At 39.9% G+C, this 16,659-nt stretch overlaps 1 protein-coding gene across 10 annotated transcripts in view; it reads left to right on the forward strand.

The window, feature by feature from the left end:
* CAB39L (calcium binding protein 39 like) overlaps positions 1 to 16,659 on the forward strand; it is a 194,438-nt gene that overhangs the window by 113,518 nt on the left and 64,261 nt on the right. For all 10 annotated transcript variants that reach the window (XM_049853029.1, XM_049853033.1, XM_049853030.1 and 7 more), the window contains one exon: positions 15,015 to 15,133. In XM_049853029.1, coding sequence (XP_049708986.1) covers positions 15,015 to 15,133 — 119 coding nt within the window. The remainder of the gene's footprint in view (positions 1 to 15,014; positions 15,134 to 16,659) is intronic.

Consider the following 16,659-nt stretch of genomic DNA (forward strand, 5'->3'; position numbering starts at 1 on the left):
TTGAGTCCGTCTTCTTTCACTGGGTATAATGCATTTGAGATTCATCAATGTTGTTGCAGGGATGTGTTGTGTGGATGGACCACAGGTCATTTATCCTTTCCCTCATTGAGGGATGTTTAGGGTATTTCCAGTTTGTAGCAATTACAAATAAAGCCAACCATTTGCATACAATTTTGTGTGTGAACTCGGGCTTTCATTTCACTTGGGTGAATACCTAGGCATAGAATTGTTGGGTCATGTCAGTGTTTTGGTTCTTGTTTTTAATTTTAGCTATTCTAGTAAGTGTTAGTGGTATGGTATCTCATTGTAGTTTTAATTGGCATTACCCCAATGAGTAATGAAGCAGTCCCTAGGTGGCATAAATAGTTCAGCCCTTGACTATTAACCGAAAGGTTGGTGGTCCGAATCTATGCGGAGGCCCTCAGGCCCTCAGTAGAAAGGCCTGGCGATCTGCTTCCAGAAGGTCGCAGCTTTGAAAACCCTAGGGAGTGCAGTTCTACTGTGATACACGTGGAGTTGCCATTAGTTGGAGTTGACTTGATGGCAACTGTTTTGGTTTACTGATTAATGAGCATCTTTTCATGTGCTTATTTGCCATCTATATATCTTTTGTGAAGTGTCTATTCAAATCTTTTGACCTCTTTTTATTTGGCTGTTGAATTTTGAGAATTCTTTATATATCCTGTATACAAGTCAATGATTACAGTTTTAAAATGGATGTTTTCTTTCCCAATTTCTGCCCTCAGTTCTCTCATTTGCCTGTTCGCATCTCCATCATTAGTGAGAATGCTCTCCCAGCCCCTGCTTCGGATCGCTGTGACTGCTGGTTATCACTTCTTTCATTTTTCTTGTTTTGGACCCTTATTTGATTCCAGTTGATACTTCATATATATCATCGTTCATCCAGCAAATAATTGTTGAGCATCTCACTGCTGACCGTTTTTAAATTTGGGAGCTAACACAGGTAGCTTCTTCAGCTTTGGAATCTGATTGATTATATATAATCTTGGAATTGGTGGCTAATTTCAAGCATTTTTGATCATTTATTTTGGTCATTTTATATTGTTTCTTTATCATCTAAGATGTATTAAGGGTTTTTGTTCTGTTTTGTTTTCAGGCCACTTCTAGGGCCAGAGCTTGAGATCTGAGGGTTCCAGGAGGCTGGTTTTGAAATAGTTAAGGCTTTAATCAAGTTAGATTTAGTGTGATGAATGGATGTCTACAAAGATTACATGTGATGTAGAGACCTCATTCACCATTTTGTACCTGTTTCAATTTTCTCTCATACTTTTCATTCTAATTCTTTCCTCCATTTGGGGAAGCTGTCCTCGGTTGCAGAACTTGTTTTTCTTATCCACGGGGGCTTCCCTTGTCTTCCCCACGTTTGCTAATGAACTAGAAGAATGTTTCCCTCTGTGTATTAGTTGGATAGAGTTCTGTGGAGCTTCATTTCTGCTGTTCCCTGGAATGCCGTATGGAAACGTTCTCGTGGCATTTTACTGGGAAGTATGAAAAACATGCTCTTAGGACATTTCAGTGAGGGTTGATAGTTGCTCTGCAGTATTATACTGTAGAGCCTAGAGAGGTTTGAATAAAACAGATCATTTCTTTCATTTTAAAATGTATTTATGTTTACAGCCATATGCCTTTTAAACGATAAACGTATTCTTTAGCATCTGTTTAAAAAATTCATGTAAATGAACATTTTTTAGTATTTTAAATTTATGAGAGCACTGATTTTGAAGTTTTTTTTAATTAAAGATTCACCTCCTAATTTTCTGTTATAATTTGGATTTTGGTATAGTGTTTTTTTTTTTTTTAATAACTTTTATTAAGCTTCAAGTGAACATTTACAATCCAATCAGTCTGTCACATATAAGTTTACATACATCTCACTCCCTACTCCCACTTGCTCTCCCCCTCTTGAGTCAGCCCTTTCAGTCTCTCCTTTCTTGACAATTTTGCCGGCTTCCCTCTCTCTCTATCCTCCCATCCCCCCTCCAGACAAGAGTTGCCAACACAATCTCGAGTGTCCACCTGATATCATTAGCTCACTCTTCATCAGCGTCTCTCTCCCACCTGCTAACCAGTCCCTTTCATTTCTGATGAGTTGTCTTCGGGGATGGTTCCTGTCCTGTGTCAACTGAAGGTCTGGGGACCATGGCTGCCGGGATTCCTCCAGTCTCAGTCAGACCATTAAGTTTGGTCTTTTTATGAGAATTTGGGGTCTGTATCCCACTGATCTCCTGCTCCCTCAGGGGTCCTCTGCTGTGCTCCCTGTCAGGGCAGTCATCGATTGTGGCCAGGCACCAACTAGTTCTTCTGGTCTCAGGATGATGTAGGTCTCTGGTTCATGTGGCCCTTTCTGTCTCTTGGGCTCTTAGCTGTCATGTGGCCTTGGTGTTCTTCATTTTCCTTTGCTCCAGGTGGGTTGAGACCAATTGCTGCATCTTAGATGGCCGCTTGTTAGCATTTAAGACCCCAGACGCCACATTTCAAAGTGGGATGCAGAATGATTTCATAATAGAATTATTTTGCCAATTGACTTAGAAGTCCCCGCAAACCATGTTCCCCAGACCCCCGCACTTGCTCCGCTGACCTTTGAAGCATTCATTTTATCCCAGAAACTTCTTTGCTTTTGGTCCAGTCCAACTGAGCTGACCTTCCATGTATTGAGTGTTGTCTTTCCCTTCACCTAAAGCAGTTCTTATCTACTGATTAATCAATAAAAAACCCTCTCCCACCCTCCCTCCCTCCCCCCCTCGTAACCACAAAAGTATGTGTTCTTCTCAGGTTTACTATTTCTCAAGATCTTATAATAGTGGTCTTATACAATATTTGTCCTTTTGCCTCTGACTCATTTCGCTCAGCATAATGCCTTCCAGGTTCCTCCATGTTATGAAATGTTTCAGAGATTCGTCACCGTTTTTTATCGATGCGTAGTATTCCATTGTGTGAATATACCACAATTTATTTACCCATTCATCCGTAGATGGACACCTTGGTTGCTTCCAACTTTTTGCTATTGTAAACAGAGCTGCAATAAACATGGGTGTGCATATATCTGTTTGTATGAAGGCTCTTGTATCTCTAGGGTATATTCCCAGGAGTGGGATTTCTGGGTTGTATGGTAGTTCTGTTTCTAACTGTTTAAGATAACGCCAGATGGATTTCCAAAGTGGTTGTACCATTTTACATTCCCACCAGCAGTGTATGAGAGTTCCAATCTCTCCGCAGCCTCTCCAACATTTATTATTTTGTGTTTTTTGGATTAATGCCAGCCTTGCTGGTGTGAGATGGAATCTCATCGTAGTTTTAATTTGCATTTCTCTAATGGCTAATGATCGAGAGCATTTTCTCATGTATCTGTTGGCTGCCTGAATATCTTCTTTAGTGAAATGTGTGTTCATATCCTTTGCCCACTTCTTGATTGGGTTGTTTGTCTTTTTGTGGTTGAGTTTTGACAGAATCATGTAGATTTTAGAGATCAGGCGCTGGTCGGAGATGTCATAGCTGAAAATTCTTTCCCAGTCTGTAGGTGGTCTTTTTACTCTTTTGGTGAAGTCTTTAGATGAGCATAGGTGTTTGATTTTTAGGAGCTCCCAGTTATCGGGTTTCTCTTCATCATTTTTGGTAATGTTTTGTATTCTGTTTATGCCTTGTATTAGGGCTCCTAGGGTTGTCCCAATTTTTTCTTCCATGATCTTTATCGTTTTAGTCTTTATGTTTAGGTCTTTGATCCACTTGGAGTTAGTTTTTGTGCATGGTGTGAGGTATGGGTCCTGTTTCATTTTTTTGCAAATGGATATCCAGTTATGCCAGCACCATTTGTTAAAAAGGCTATCTTTTCCCCAGTTAATTGACACTGGTCCTTTGTCAAATATCAGCTGCTCATACGTGGATGGATCTATGTCTGGGTTCTCAATTCTGTTCCATTGGTCTATGTGTCTGTTGTTGTACCAATACCAGGCTGTTTTGACTACTGTGGCTGTATAGTAGGTTCTGAAGTCAGGTAAGGTGAGGCCTCCCACTTTCTTCTTCTTTTTCAGTAGTGCTTTGCTTATCCGGGGCTTCTTTCCCTTCCATATGAAATTGGTGATTTGTTTCTCTATCCCCTTAAAATATGACATTGGAATTTGGATCGGAAGTGCGTTAAATGTATAGATGGCTTTTGGTAGAATAGACATTTTTACTATGTTAAGTCTTCCTATCCATGAGCAGGGTATGTTTTTCCACTTAAGTATGTCCTTTTGAATTTCTTGTAGTAGAGCTTTGTAGTTTTCTTTGTATAGGTCTTTTACATCCTTGGTAAGATTTATTCCTAAGCATCTTATCTTCTTGGGGGCTACTGTGAATGGTATTGATTTGGTTATTTCCTCTTCGGTGTTCTTTTTGTTGATGTAGAGGAATCCAAGTGATTTTTGTATGTTTATTTTATAACCTGAGACTCTGCCAAACTCTTCTATTAGTTTCAGTAGTTTTCTGGAGGATTCCTTAGGGTTTTCTGTGTATATAATCATGTCATCTGCAAATAGTGATAACTTTACTTCTTCCTTGCCAATCCGGATACCTTTTATTTCTTTGTCTAGCCTAATTGCCCTGGCTAGGACTTCTAGCACAATGTTGAATAAGAGCGGTGATAAGGGCATCTTTGTCTGGTTCCCGTTCTCAAGGGAAATGCTTTCAGATTCTCTCCATTTAGAGTGATATTGGCTGTTGGCTTTGCATAGATGCCCTTTATTAAGTTGAGGAATTTTCCTTCAATTCCTATTTTGGTAAGAGTTTTTATCATGAATGGGTGTTGGACTTTGTCAAATGCCTTTTCTGCATCAATTGATAAGATCATGTGGTTTTTATCTTTTGTTTTATTTATGTGATGGATTACATTAATGGTTTTTCTGATATTAAACCAGCCTTGCATACCTGGTATAAATCCCACTTGATCAGGGTGAATTATCTTTTTGATGTGTTGTTGGATTCTGTTGGCTAGAATTTTGTTGAGGATTTTTGCATCAATGTTCATGAGGGATATAGGTCTATAATTTTATTTTTTTGTAATGTCTTTACCTGGTTTTGGTATCAGGGAGATGATGGCTTCATAGAATGAGTTGGGTAGTATTCCGTCATTTTCTATGCTTTGGAATACCTTTAGTAGTAGTGGTGTTAACTCTTCTCTGAAAGTTTGGTAGAACTCTGCAGTGAAGCCGTCCGGGCCAGGGCTTTTTTTTGTTGGGAGTTTTTTGATTACCGTTTCAATCTCTTTTTTTGTTATGGGTCTATTTAGTTGTTCTACTTCTGAATGTGTTAGTTTAGGTAGGTAGTGTTTTTCCAAGAATTCATCCATTTCTTCTAGGTTTTCAAATTTGTTAGAGTACAATTTTTCATAATAATCTGAAATGATTCTTTTAATTTCATTTGGTTCTGTTGTGATGTGGTCCTTCTCATTTCTTATTTGGGTTATTTGTTTCCTTTCCTGTATTTCTTTAGTCAGTCTGGCCAATGGTTTATCAATTTTGTTAATTTTTTCAAAGAATCAGCTTTTGGCTTTGTTAATTCTTTCAATTGTTTTTCTGTTCTCTAATTCATTTAGTTCAGCTCTAATTTTTATTATTTGTTTTCTTCTGGTGCCTGATGGGTTCTTTTGTTGCTCAGTTTCTATTTGTTCAAGTTGTAGGGACAGTTCTCTGATTTTGGCTCTTTCTTCTTTTTGTATGTGTGCATTTATTGATATAAATTGGCCTCTGAGCACTGCTTTTGCTGTGTCCCAGAGGTTTTGATAGGAAGTATTTTCATTCTCGTTGCTTTCTATGAATTTCCTTATTCCCTCCTTGATGTCTTCTATAACCCAGTCTTTTTTCAGGAGGGTATTGTTCATTTTCCAAGTATTTGATTTCTTTTCCCTAGTTTTTCTGTTATTGATCTCTAGTTTTATTGCCTTGTGGTCTGAGAAGATGCTTTGTAATATTTCAATGCTTTGGACTCTGCAAAGGTTTGTTTTATGACCTAATATGTGGTCTATTCTAGAGAATGTTCCATGTGCGCTAGAAAAAAAAGTATATTTTGCAGCAGTTGGGTGGAGAGTTCTGTATAAGTCAATGAGGTCAAGTTGGTTGATTGTTGTAATTAGATCTTCCATGTCTCTATTGAGCTTCTTACTGGATGTCCTGTCCTTCTCCGAAAGTGGTGTGTTGAAGTCTCCTACTATAATTGTGGAGGTATCTATCTCGCTTTTCAATTCTGTTAAAATTTGATTTATGTATCTTGCAGCCCTGTCATTGGGTCCATAAATATTTAATATGGTTATGTCTTCCTGATCAATTGTCTCTTTTATCATTATATAGTGTCCTTCTTTATCCTTTGTGGTGGATTTAAGTCTAAAGTCTATTTTGTCAGAAATTAATATTGCTACTTCTCTTCTTTTTTGCTTATTGTTTGCTTGATATGCTTTTTTCCATCCTTTGAGTTTTAGTTTGTTTGTGTCTCTAAGTCTAAGGTGTGTCTCTTGTAGGCAGCATATAGATGGATCGTGTTTCTTTATCCAGTCTGTGACTCTCTGTCTCTTTATTGGTGCATTTAGTCCATTTACATTCAGGGTAATTATAGATAAATAAGTTTTTAGTGCTGTCATTTTGATGCCTTTTTATGTGTGTTGTTGACAATTTCATTTTTCCACATACTTTTTTGTGCTGAGGCGTTTTTCTTAGTAAATTGTGAGATCCTCATTTTCATAGTGCTTGACTTTATGTTAGTTGAGTCGTTACGTTTTTCTTGGTTTTTATCTTGAGTTATAGAGTTGTTATACCTTTTTGTGGTTACCTTATTATTTACCCCTATTTTTCTAAGTAAAAACCTAACTTGTATTGTTCTATATCGCCTTGTATCACTCTCCATATGGCAGTTCTATGCCTCCTGTATTTAGTCCCTCTTTTTGATTACTGTGATCTTTTACCTATTGACTTCCATGATTCCCTGTTATGTGTATTTATTTATTTATTTTTAATTAATCTTAATTTTTTTGTTTTTGTGATTTCCCTATTTGAGTTGATATCAGGACGTTCTGTTTTGTGACCTTGTGTTGTGCTGATATCTGATATTATTGGTTCTCTGACCAAACAATATCCTTTAGTATTTCTTGTAGCTTTGGTTTGGTTTTTGCAAATTCTCTAAACTTGTGTTTGTCTGTAAATATCTTAATTTCGCCTTCATATTTCAGAGAGAGTGTTGCTGGATATATGATCCTTGGCTGGCAGTTTTTTTCCTTCAGTGTTCTGTATATGTCGTCCCATTCCCTTCTTGCCTGCATGGTTTCTGCTGAGTAGTCAGAACATATTCTTATTGATTCTCCCTTGAAGGAAACCTTTCTTTTCTCCCTGGCTGCTTTTAAAATTTTCTGTTTATCTTTGGTTTTGGTGAGTTTGATGATAATATGTCTTGGTGTTTTTCTTTTTGGATCAATCTTAAATGGGGTTCTATGAGCATCTTGGATAGATATCCTTTCGTCTTTCATGATGTCAGGGAAGTTTTCTGTCAGGAGTTCTTCAACTATTTTCTCTGTGTTTTCTGTCTCCCCTCCCTGTTCTGGGACTCCAATCACCCACAGGTTATCCTTCTTGATAGAGTCCCACATGATTCTTAGGGTTTCTTCATTTTTTTTAATTCTTTTATCTGATTTTTTTTCAGCTATGTTGGTGTTGATTCCCTGGTCCTCCAGATGTCCCAGTCTGCATTCTAATTGCTCGAGTCTGCTCCTCTGACTTCCTAGTGCGTTGTCTAATTCTGTATTTTTATTGTTAATCTTTTGGATTTCTACATGTTGTCTCTCTATGGATTCTTGCAACTTATTAATTTTTCCAGTATGTTCTTGAATAATGTTTTTGAGTTCTTCAACAGTTTTATCAGTGTGTTCCTTGGCTTTTTCTGCAGTTATCCTAATTTCATTTGTGATATCATTAAGCATTCTGTAAATTAGTTTTTTATATTCTGTATCTGATAATTCTAAGATTGTATCTTCATTTGGGAAAGATTTTGATTCTTTTGTTTGGGGGGTTGGAGAAGCTGTCATGGTCTGCTTCTTTAAGTGGTTTGATATGGATTGCTGTCTCTGAGCCATCACTGGGAAACTAGTTTTTCCAGAAAATCCGCTAAAAAAAAAAATGCAGTCAGATCCCTATCAGAGTTCTCCCTCTGGCTCAGGCTATTCAGATGTTAATGAAGCCGCCTGGGGAGGGTGGGGGAGGGAACAGAGAGATAGGAGAGTAGCACCTCAGAATATAGCCAGAGTTGCTTGTCTTGCTTGTAATGACTATTATATCTGAGATTCCCGTGGGCTCGTCGCCTGTGTGTGCTGGCTGTGTGGAGATTGCCCCCGGGGGGTCTGGCCCGCTGGAGTCACGGTCAGATCCTCCGCTTCCAGCCCCACGCCCAGCGTCAAGGCTCCCCTACTGGGACGGTGCACTCTCAACTCCAAAATCAGTCGCTGCCTCCCGGGGACTTCTCGTCCCTCCAGCCACGTGGCCGTGCCGCCCCCGAGAACCAGTTGGGCCTCCTCCCGGTGTTAGTTCAGATGGGTGGAGCAGCTCCCCGTGCTTGTGCCGTGACCGAGTGTCCCGGCTGGGACGCTGTTCTCCCCGCTCCAATACCAGTCGCTGCGTCCCGGGGACTTCTCCTACTGGCTGCGTCCCACGCCGCCCGCGCAACCCGGCTGGGCCCCTTCCCGGGGTTAGTTCGGGGGGGTGGAGCAACTCTCCGTGTTTATGCCGTACCTGTGTCCAGTCCAAATCCCTGCAGAATGGTTCCCCGGCTCGGACGCTGCTCTTTCTGCTCCAAGACCAGTCACTGCCTCCCGGGGACTTCTCCTACCGGCTGCGTCCCACACCGCCCGTGGAACCGGCTGGTCCCCCTCCCGGTGTTAGTTCAGGGGAGTGGAGCAGCTCTCTGTGCTTGTGCCGTACCTGACTGGTACGCTGGCTCCAGGCTCTGGAAACAATCGCTGCTTCCCCGTATTAGTTCGTTCTCCGTCTCTAAATCTGTGTTTGTTGTTCAGGGTTCGTAGAATGTTGTGTATGTGATTGATTCACTTGTTTTTCCGTGTCTTTGTTGTAAGAGGGATCCGAGGTAGCATCTGCCTAGTCCGCCATCTTGGCTCCGCCCTCGGTATAGTGTTTTTTTGTTTTGTTTTTTTCCTTAAAGGAAAATATAATTTTATTTTTTATGTACCTGTTATTTATCTCTGTGTCCCCATCTCCCCCAAATCCTTTCCCTCCCTGGTTCCTCTCCTTCCTTTCTGCACTGCTCTCTTCTTTTCTCTCCCTCCCTCCCTTATTTCCACCCCTCTTTTTATTTCTGTCCATAAAATAAAGTAAAAGCAATGAATAGCTGTAAATGTTTCTTACATTTAAATTATTGCCAACATTCTGATGTTCTGTTTCCTTAATTCTACAATAATTTATTTAACCGTGCCCAATTCTGGACATAATGGTTGTTTCTAACTATTACTATCTTTATTATGATAAGGAGACCCCAGGTAGCACAAACAGTTAAGCACTCAGCTACTAACCATAAAGGCTGGCAGTTCAGCGCTGCCCCCGCCCCCCCGCCCCCAGAGGCTTCTCAGAACTGACAGATCCACAGCCACTGAAAACCCTATGGAGCCCAATTCTACTCTGAAACACACAGGTTGTCATGAGTTGGAATTGACGAGACAGCAACTGGTTTTATTATGATAAAGACAGTTGTGCCCCAATTTTTTTCCCCGTATTTAGCAGTATTATTTAGAATTATATTCCTAGGCTAGATTTACCAAAATGGAACTCTGGGATATCAGTTGAATATTGCTAGATTGCTTCATATCCCTACTGCCAGTAATGGGCGTCTTCCTTCCACTGAGCCGGCATTGAATTTTATCAGTTAACAAAATTGCTGGATGGAAAAAGTGGTAGATTTTTAAATTAATCTTTTTTGTTTTATAGTTATAAAAATATATGTAATACATTTGCCAATTCAACTTTTTTTTCCAGAAAAATTAACCTTTTTTGTTTTAAAATAATTGTAGATTGGCATTCATTTGTAACAAATTATAGAGATCCCTCATGCCTTTTACCCAGTTTCCCCCAATGGTAACATCTGGTAAAACTATAGTACAATATCATGATCAGGATATTGACATCTATCACCACAAGGATCCCTTAGTTGCCCTTTTGTAGCTACACCTGCCTTTTCCACCCTTACTCCCACCCCATCTCTGACCCCTAGTACCCTCTTGTCTGTTTTTCATTTCCATAGTTTTATCATTTCAAGAATGTTACATAAATTGGAGCCATATAGTATACAATCTTTTGGGATTGGCTTTTTTGACTTAGCATAATTCCTTTAAGGTTCATCCAAGTTGCTGACTTTATCCGTAGCTGGTTCCTTTTTGGGCTGAGTAGTGTTCCATGATGTGGATATACCACAGCTTGTTTAGCTATTCACCTGTTGAAGGATTTCTGGGTTTTTTTTTCCAGATTTTGACTATTATGAATAAAGCTGCTATGAACATTCTTATGCAGGTTTTTGTGTGAAATAAGCTTTCATTTTTCTGTAATAAGTGCCAGGAGTGCAATTGCTAGGCCATATGGCAGTTGAATATTTAGTTTTTAAGAAACTGCCAAATTGTTTTCCAGAGTAGCTGTACCATTTTATATTCCCACCAGCAGTGTGTGAGTGACCTAGTTTCTCTACATCCTTGCCAGCATTTGGTGTTGTCACTATTTTTTATTTTAGGCTTTCAGTTTGAATCCGCCAGGCGCTTCTTGGAAACTCTATGGGGCCATTCTACCCTGTCCTGTAGGGTCGCTGTGAGTCGGTATCGACTCGACAGCAGTGGGTTTTTTGGGTTTTATATGTGTATAATGATATCTCATTGGGCTTTGATTTGCCTTTCCCTAATGGTTAATATAAGGAGCCTTGGTGGTGCGGTGGTTAAGCACTTGGCTGCTAACCAAAAGGTCGGGGGTTCAAACCCACTAGCTGATCCACAGGAGAAAAGACCTGGTGATCTGCTCCCAGAAGATTGCAGCCTACAAAACCCTATGGGACCGTTCTACTCCGTCTTATAGAGTCGTTACGAATCAGAATGGACTCAACGGCACAAAACAACAACAAATGGCTGATGTCCGTGGTGGTGCGAATGGCTAATGCACTTGACTGCGAACTGAAAGGTTGGAAGTTCGGGTTTACCCAGAGGTGCCTCAGAAGAAAGTCCTCATGATCTATTCTGAAAAACCAACCATGGAAAACCCTATGGAGTACAGTTCTACTCTGACACGCCTGGGGTCACTATGAGGCAGTCAACGCAACAGAAACTGGTGCTGGTAATGACTAATGATGTTGAATAGCTTTTCACGAGCTTGTCATCCCTGTGTCCTCTTCAGTGAAATGTCTCTTCACGTCTTTTGCTCATTTCCTAATTGGGTTGTTTGAATTTTTTTACTGTTGAATTTTGTGAGTACTTTACATATTCTAGATACTAGTCTTTTGTTGGATCGGTGGTTTGCAATATCTTCTCCCACTCTGTAGGTTGTCTTTTCATTCTCTTAACAGGATCTTTTGTAGAGCAAAAGTTTTTAATTCTGACGAAGTCCGGTTTATCAAGTTTTCCTTTATATAGCTTGTACTTTGATGTCAAGTCTGAGAACTCTTTGCCTAGCTCTGGATTCTGGAGATTTTCTCCTGTATTTTTTTCTAAAAATCTTATGGTTTTACATTTTACATTTAAGTTCACAATCTATTTTAAGTTATTTTTTTATAAGGTGAATGAGGTCCTTTAAGATTTTTTTCTATTTATTACTGTTTTTTTAAAAATAATATTTTATTGTGTTTTCAGTGAAAGTTTACGTAGCACATTAGGTTCCCATTTAACAATTTCTACACAAATTGTTCATTGACATTGGTTACACTTTTCACAATGTATCAACATTCTCATTATTTCCATTCTGGTTGTTCTGTTTCCAGTAATCTAGTTTCCCCGCCCCCTGACAATTTGGTCTCATATAGATGATTTTTTAAAAAAGCACGTTACTCATGGGTGATATTCTTTATTTTATGAGTCTGTTATTTAACTAAAATGTGACCTGAGGGCATAGTTTGGGTTCAAGGTTTAAAGGTTATCTCAGGGCAGTTGTCTCAGGGAGTCTAGTCTCAACTGGTCCAGTAAGTCTAGATGTTTTAAAAATTTGAGTTCTGTTCCACATATTTTCCTCCCATTCTATCAGGATCCATCTACTGTGGCCCTGATCAGAATGTTTGGTAGTAGTAGCCGGCACCACCTAGTTCTTCTGATCTCAGCGTAGATAAGGCCGTGGTTCGTGTAGACTGTTCATCCTGTAGACTAGTTTCTTCTTTGAGTCTTTGATTTCCTTTTTTCTCTCTTGCTCTTGATGAGTAGAGACCAATAGTCACATCTTAGATGACCACTCACAAGCTTTTAAGTCCCCAGACACTACACATCAAACTAGAGCGTAGAAAATAAACTTTATGAGCTATATTATGCCAGTTGACCAAGTTGTCCCATAAGACTATGTATATTATTATTCTTTTTTTAGTTGTGTTTTAAGTGAAAGTTTACAGTTAAGTCAGTCTCTCATACAAAAACTTATACACGCCTTGCTATGTAACCCTAGCTGCTCTCCCCCTGATGTGACAGCATACTCCTCTTCTCTACCCTATATTCCCCGTGTCTGTTCAACCAGCCCCGTCCCCCTCTTCCTTCTCATCTCACCTCCAGGCAGGAGCTGCCCACATAAGGACTATGTATATTATTATTTTTAATTGTTACTTAGTCTTTATTTTATATGGCCAGGAGCTTTAAGATTGAGTAATATTATTGGTCTTCACTTCATTTTGGCTCCTAGTTCTTTGGGTGTCCCTTTAGTATTAAAAAGTACCACATTAAAGAAAGAGGGATCGGTGGCACATATTTGTTGGCGCAGTGGCTAAGTGCTCAGCTGCTAACAGAACGGTTGGCGATTCAAACCTACCAGTCACTCCACAGGAGAAAGATGTGGCACTCTGCTTCTGTAAAAATTCCAAAAAACCAAACCCATTGCTGTCGAGTTGATTCTGACTTACAGCGACCCTCTAGGACAGCCTTGGAAACCCTACGGGGCAGTTCTACTCTCTCCTATGAACAGCAATTTTTGAAATGTCTCTGAAGTAACTAAGTCAGTCCGATATATATTTATTAAACCAAACCCACTGCCATCGAGTCGATTCTGACTCATAGCGACCCTATAGGAAAGAGTAGAACTGCCCCATAGAGTTTCCAAGGAGCGCCTGGCGGATTTGAACTGCCGACCTCTTGGTTAGCAGCCATAGCACTTAACCACTATGCCACCAGGGTTTCTATATATTTATTAAATGCCAACTATATTCTGGGCCCTGATATGGACCTAAAGCATGGTCTGTGTCCTTGAGAGCTTATACTGTGATAAGGAAGTCAGAAAGAAAATCATTTATTTCAGTGTAACATGTTAAATGTTCCAAGTTTAGGATGATGGCTAAGAACCCAATCTCTGGATTCCATCAGTCTGGGATGGCATACTAGCCATCCATATTCCATCTGGGTAATGTAGCCTCTCTAGTCCTTAATTTCTTTATTTAGAATATGTACAATTGTGAGGGTTGGATAACATATGTGCTCTTGGCATAAATGCCTGGCTCAGAGTAAGTACTCAATAAATGCTAGCCGCTATGCAGTAATGGAGTGGATCTGGCAGGGGAAGATGAGGTACTGATCATTGTAGGCAAAGTATGGAGAGGGACAGTTATCCCAGGGGAGAATGTCCTGAACTGAATCTTAAAGGATAAGTGAGAGTTAGCTAAAAAAAGAAAAGAATGAACAGAACAAACAGAGCAGCGTGACTAGCAGTGTAGAGGCAGGAAACATTCTGGATGAGTGTTGGTGGTACAGCAATGTGGTGTTAATAGAACTTGAAGTAGACATTGGAAAGTGATAGATAGCTGGTGAGCCTGGAGAGGGAAGTAGGGGCCAGGTCATGGAAAGCCTTGGATTTTTCTCTCAGCAAAAGGGAGATGTTGAGGAGCTGAAGGGAAAAGGAGAGCATGGTCAGATTTGCATTTTTAGCTAGCTCTTTATAGAGGAAGCTCTTTAATAACTTAGTTAAGAGATGAAAGCCGAAATGCAGGCAAAAGCGATACAGAATGCCATTTTTGTCCTTATTTTCCATATAATCATCTCCTGTCCAGGTCGTAGCTTCTGTTGGAGAACCAGCCTAGACTCAGACTGTAGGTTGTATGAGAGGGAAGTCTTGTCCATAAGAACTCTATTAAGCCCTATTTGAGGTTGGCTGTAATTTCAGGCTGCTACAACTTAAACAACTGAATAGTTAACATCTATTCCTCTGGGCTGATATGATCTAAGGTCTTATAAGTCAGATATAGTCTTCTAATAGGAAACTCACTTTTTTTTTTTTAATTAAGTCACCAAAGGTGGAGGGGTTGGGAATGATAAAGTAAAGGGAAGAAATTACCAAGATTTTTTTTTTTTACATCTAAGAAAAAGGAGTTTGATTCTAAACCCATATAATTTTACTAAAATCTTTGCTTTATTTTCTTTATGTATTTTCCTTTCTTATTTACGAAGGTTTAAAAGATGTTTATTATAATTTTCTTCAGAGGTCAAAAAGAATTAAGACCTATCATATTTGTTACTGTTTTATATCCTTTTGTGCCTTTTTGTTTACTTCTGTGAGAAACGGACCTCTAATTGGTCAGATTTCCCACAGTGCAAATGCTGTGGAAAGGGCTGCATCGATTTTGTTGAGTCTGTGTTTTAAAGACTTAACAGCTTGTAAAGAGTAAATTAGCTAATGCTTTTGTATATAAGAGGCAGTGCTCTTTGTGTGTGTGTGTGTGTGTGTGTGTGTGTGTGTGTGAACTTTTGAGACAGAATTCACGTATCATACAACTTACCCATCTAAAGTGTACAATTGGTTTGTTGGTTGTTCCCTTAACAGGGAAAGAAGGATGTGACCCAGATATTTAACAACATCCTGAGAAGACAGATAGGCACTCGGAGCCCTACGGTGGAGTACATCAGTGCTCACCCTCACGTCCTGTTCATGCTCCTCAAGGGGTAGGTGCACGGCTTCTTTTAAACCAGGTGTGGGTTTACAACAATGGTGGTTAAACGTTTCTATTTTGGACTCACTGTAAAGATGTGAGCCACTTGACCTCAGCCCTCCAAATCTGTGTCTCCGTGTTTACGTAGATTGCACAAAGTCCTTTCTTTGCACCTTCCTGTTTCTGAATAAAGTTCCTTCCATTTACTGCCTGTTTCCCCCACTTTTCTGTTTGCCCTGTCTCTTCCCATTGTTGTACTGCTTGTGCTTTCCAATCTGTCCTTTTCCTACCTGCCCATTCACCTTTTTCTTTTCTCCCAGTTTGTTCCTTTAGTTTATTTATTTTATTGTCCTTTAGGTGAAACAGAGCACATTGGTTTCTCATTCAAAAATTTATACACACGTTGTTCCATGACATTGGTTGCAGTCTCCACAATGTGTCAGCACTCTCCCCCTTCTCCTTTCCCCCCTCCAGGTTCCCTGGTTCCATTTGCCCAGGTTTCCAGTCCTTCCTGCCTTCTCCTCTTTGCTTTTGGGCAGGTGTTGCCCATTTGTCTTGTATACTTGATTGATCTAAGAAGCTCATTCCTCCTTATTGTTTGTTTTATAGGCCTGTCTAGTCTTTGGCTGAAAGGTAGACTTCAGGAGTGGCTTAACTTCTGAGTTAGGAGGGTGTCCAGGGGCCAGAGTCTTGGGAGTTCCTCCAGTCCCTGTCAGACCACTAAGTCTGGTCTTTTTTGTGAATTTGAATTTTGTGCTACATTTTTCTCCTGCTGTGTCCAGGACCTTCTATCATGAATCCTGTCAGAGCAGTCAGTGGTGGTAGCCAGGCACCATCTAGTTCTTCTGGGCTCAGGCTGGTGGAGGCTGGGGTTCATGTGGTCCATTAGTCTTTTGCTTTATTTAATTTTCCTTTCCTATGGACGTTTACCTTTTTCCTGCTTGTGTAAGACTGAATCCCCTCATGACACACACACACACACACACGATTATTCTGGTTTTGAGAACTCAAATATAGATAAAGGAATTCTTTCACTGGCTGGAATATGCCAAGGTGACACTCTCCTTCCATGGGGATAGAATAAATATTACTGTATGCATATGGGACTATAACCAAAAAAACCAACTCATAGCAACCCCATAGGACAGAGTAGAACTGCCCCCTAGAGTTTCCAAGGAGCACCTGGTGAATTTGAACTACCAACCTTTTTGTTAGCAGGTGTAGCACTTAACCACTATGCCACCAGGGTTTCCTATGGGACTATAGGGGAGTCAAAAAACTAAAGTCAACCTACATAACAGAATCCCTGATTGTTATTTTTTATGTATACTTATTTGCAAATGTTTCTTGAGCATTTTGAGGCTCCTGCAAATCCCAAAGTGCACAAATCTGGATGTAGCAAGGGTAGGGATAGCAGACTATCCTTTCTCCCCTTCCCTACCTTTCTACCCAACCTTCTCAAGCCTAGCATGGCTCTTTATTTTGTAGCACTCATCCTCTCATTTCATACCTATCCTTCTTCTGTATCCAACTCTCAAT

The sequence above is a fragment of the Elephas maximus genome, chromosome 14, assembly GCF_024166365.1.
Source record: "Elephas maximus indicus isolate mEleMax1 chromosome 14, mEleMax1 primary haplotype, whole genome shotgun sequence".
NCBI classification, from domain to species: Eukaryota; Metazoa; Chordata; class Mammalia; order Proboscidea; family Elephantidae; genus Elephas; species Elephas maximus.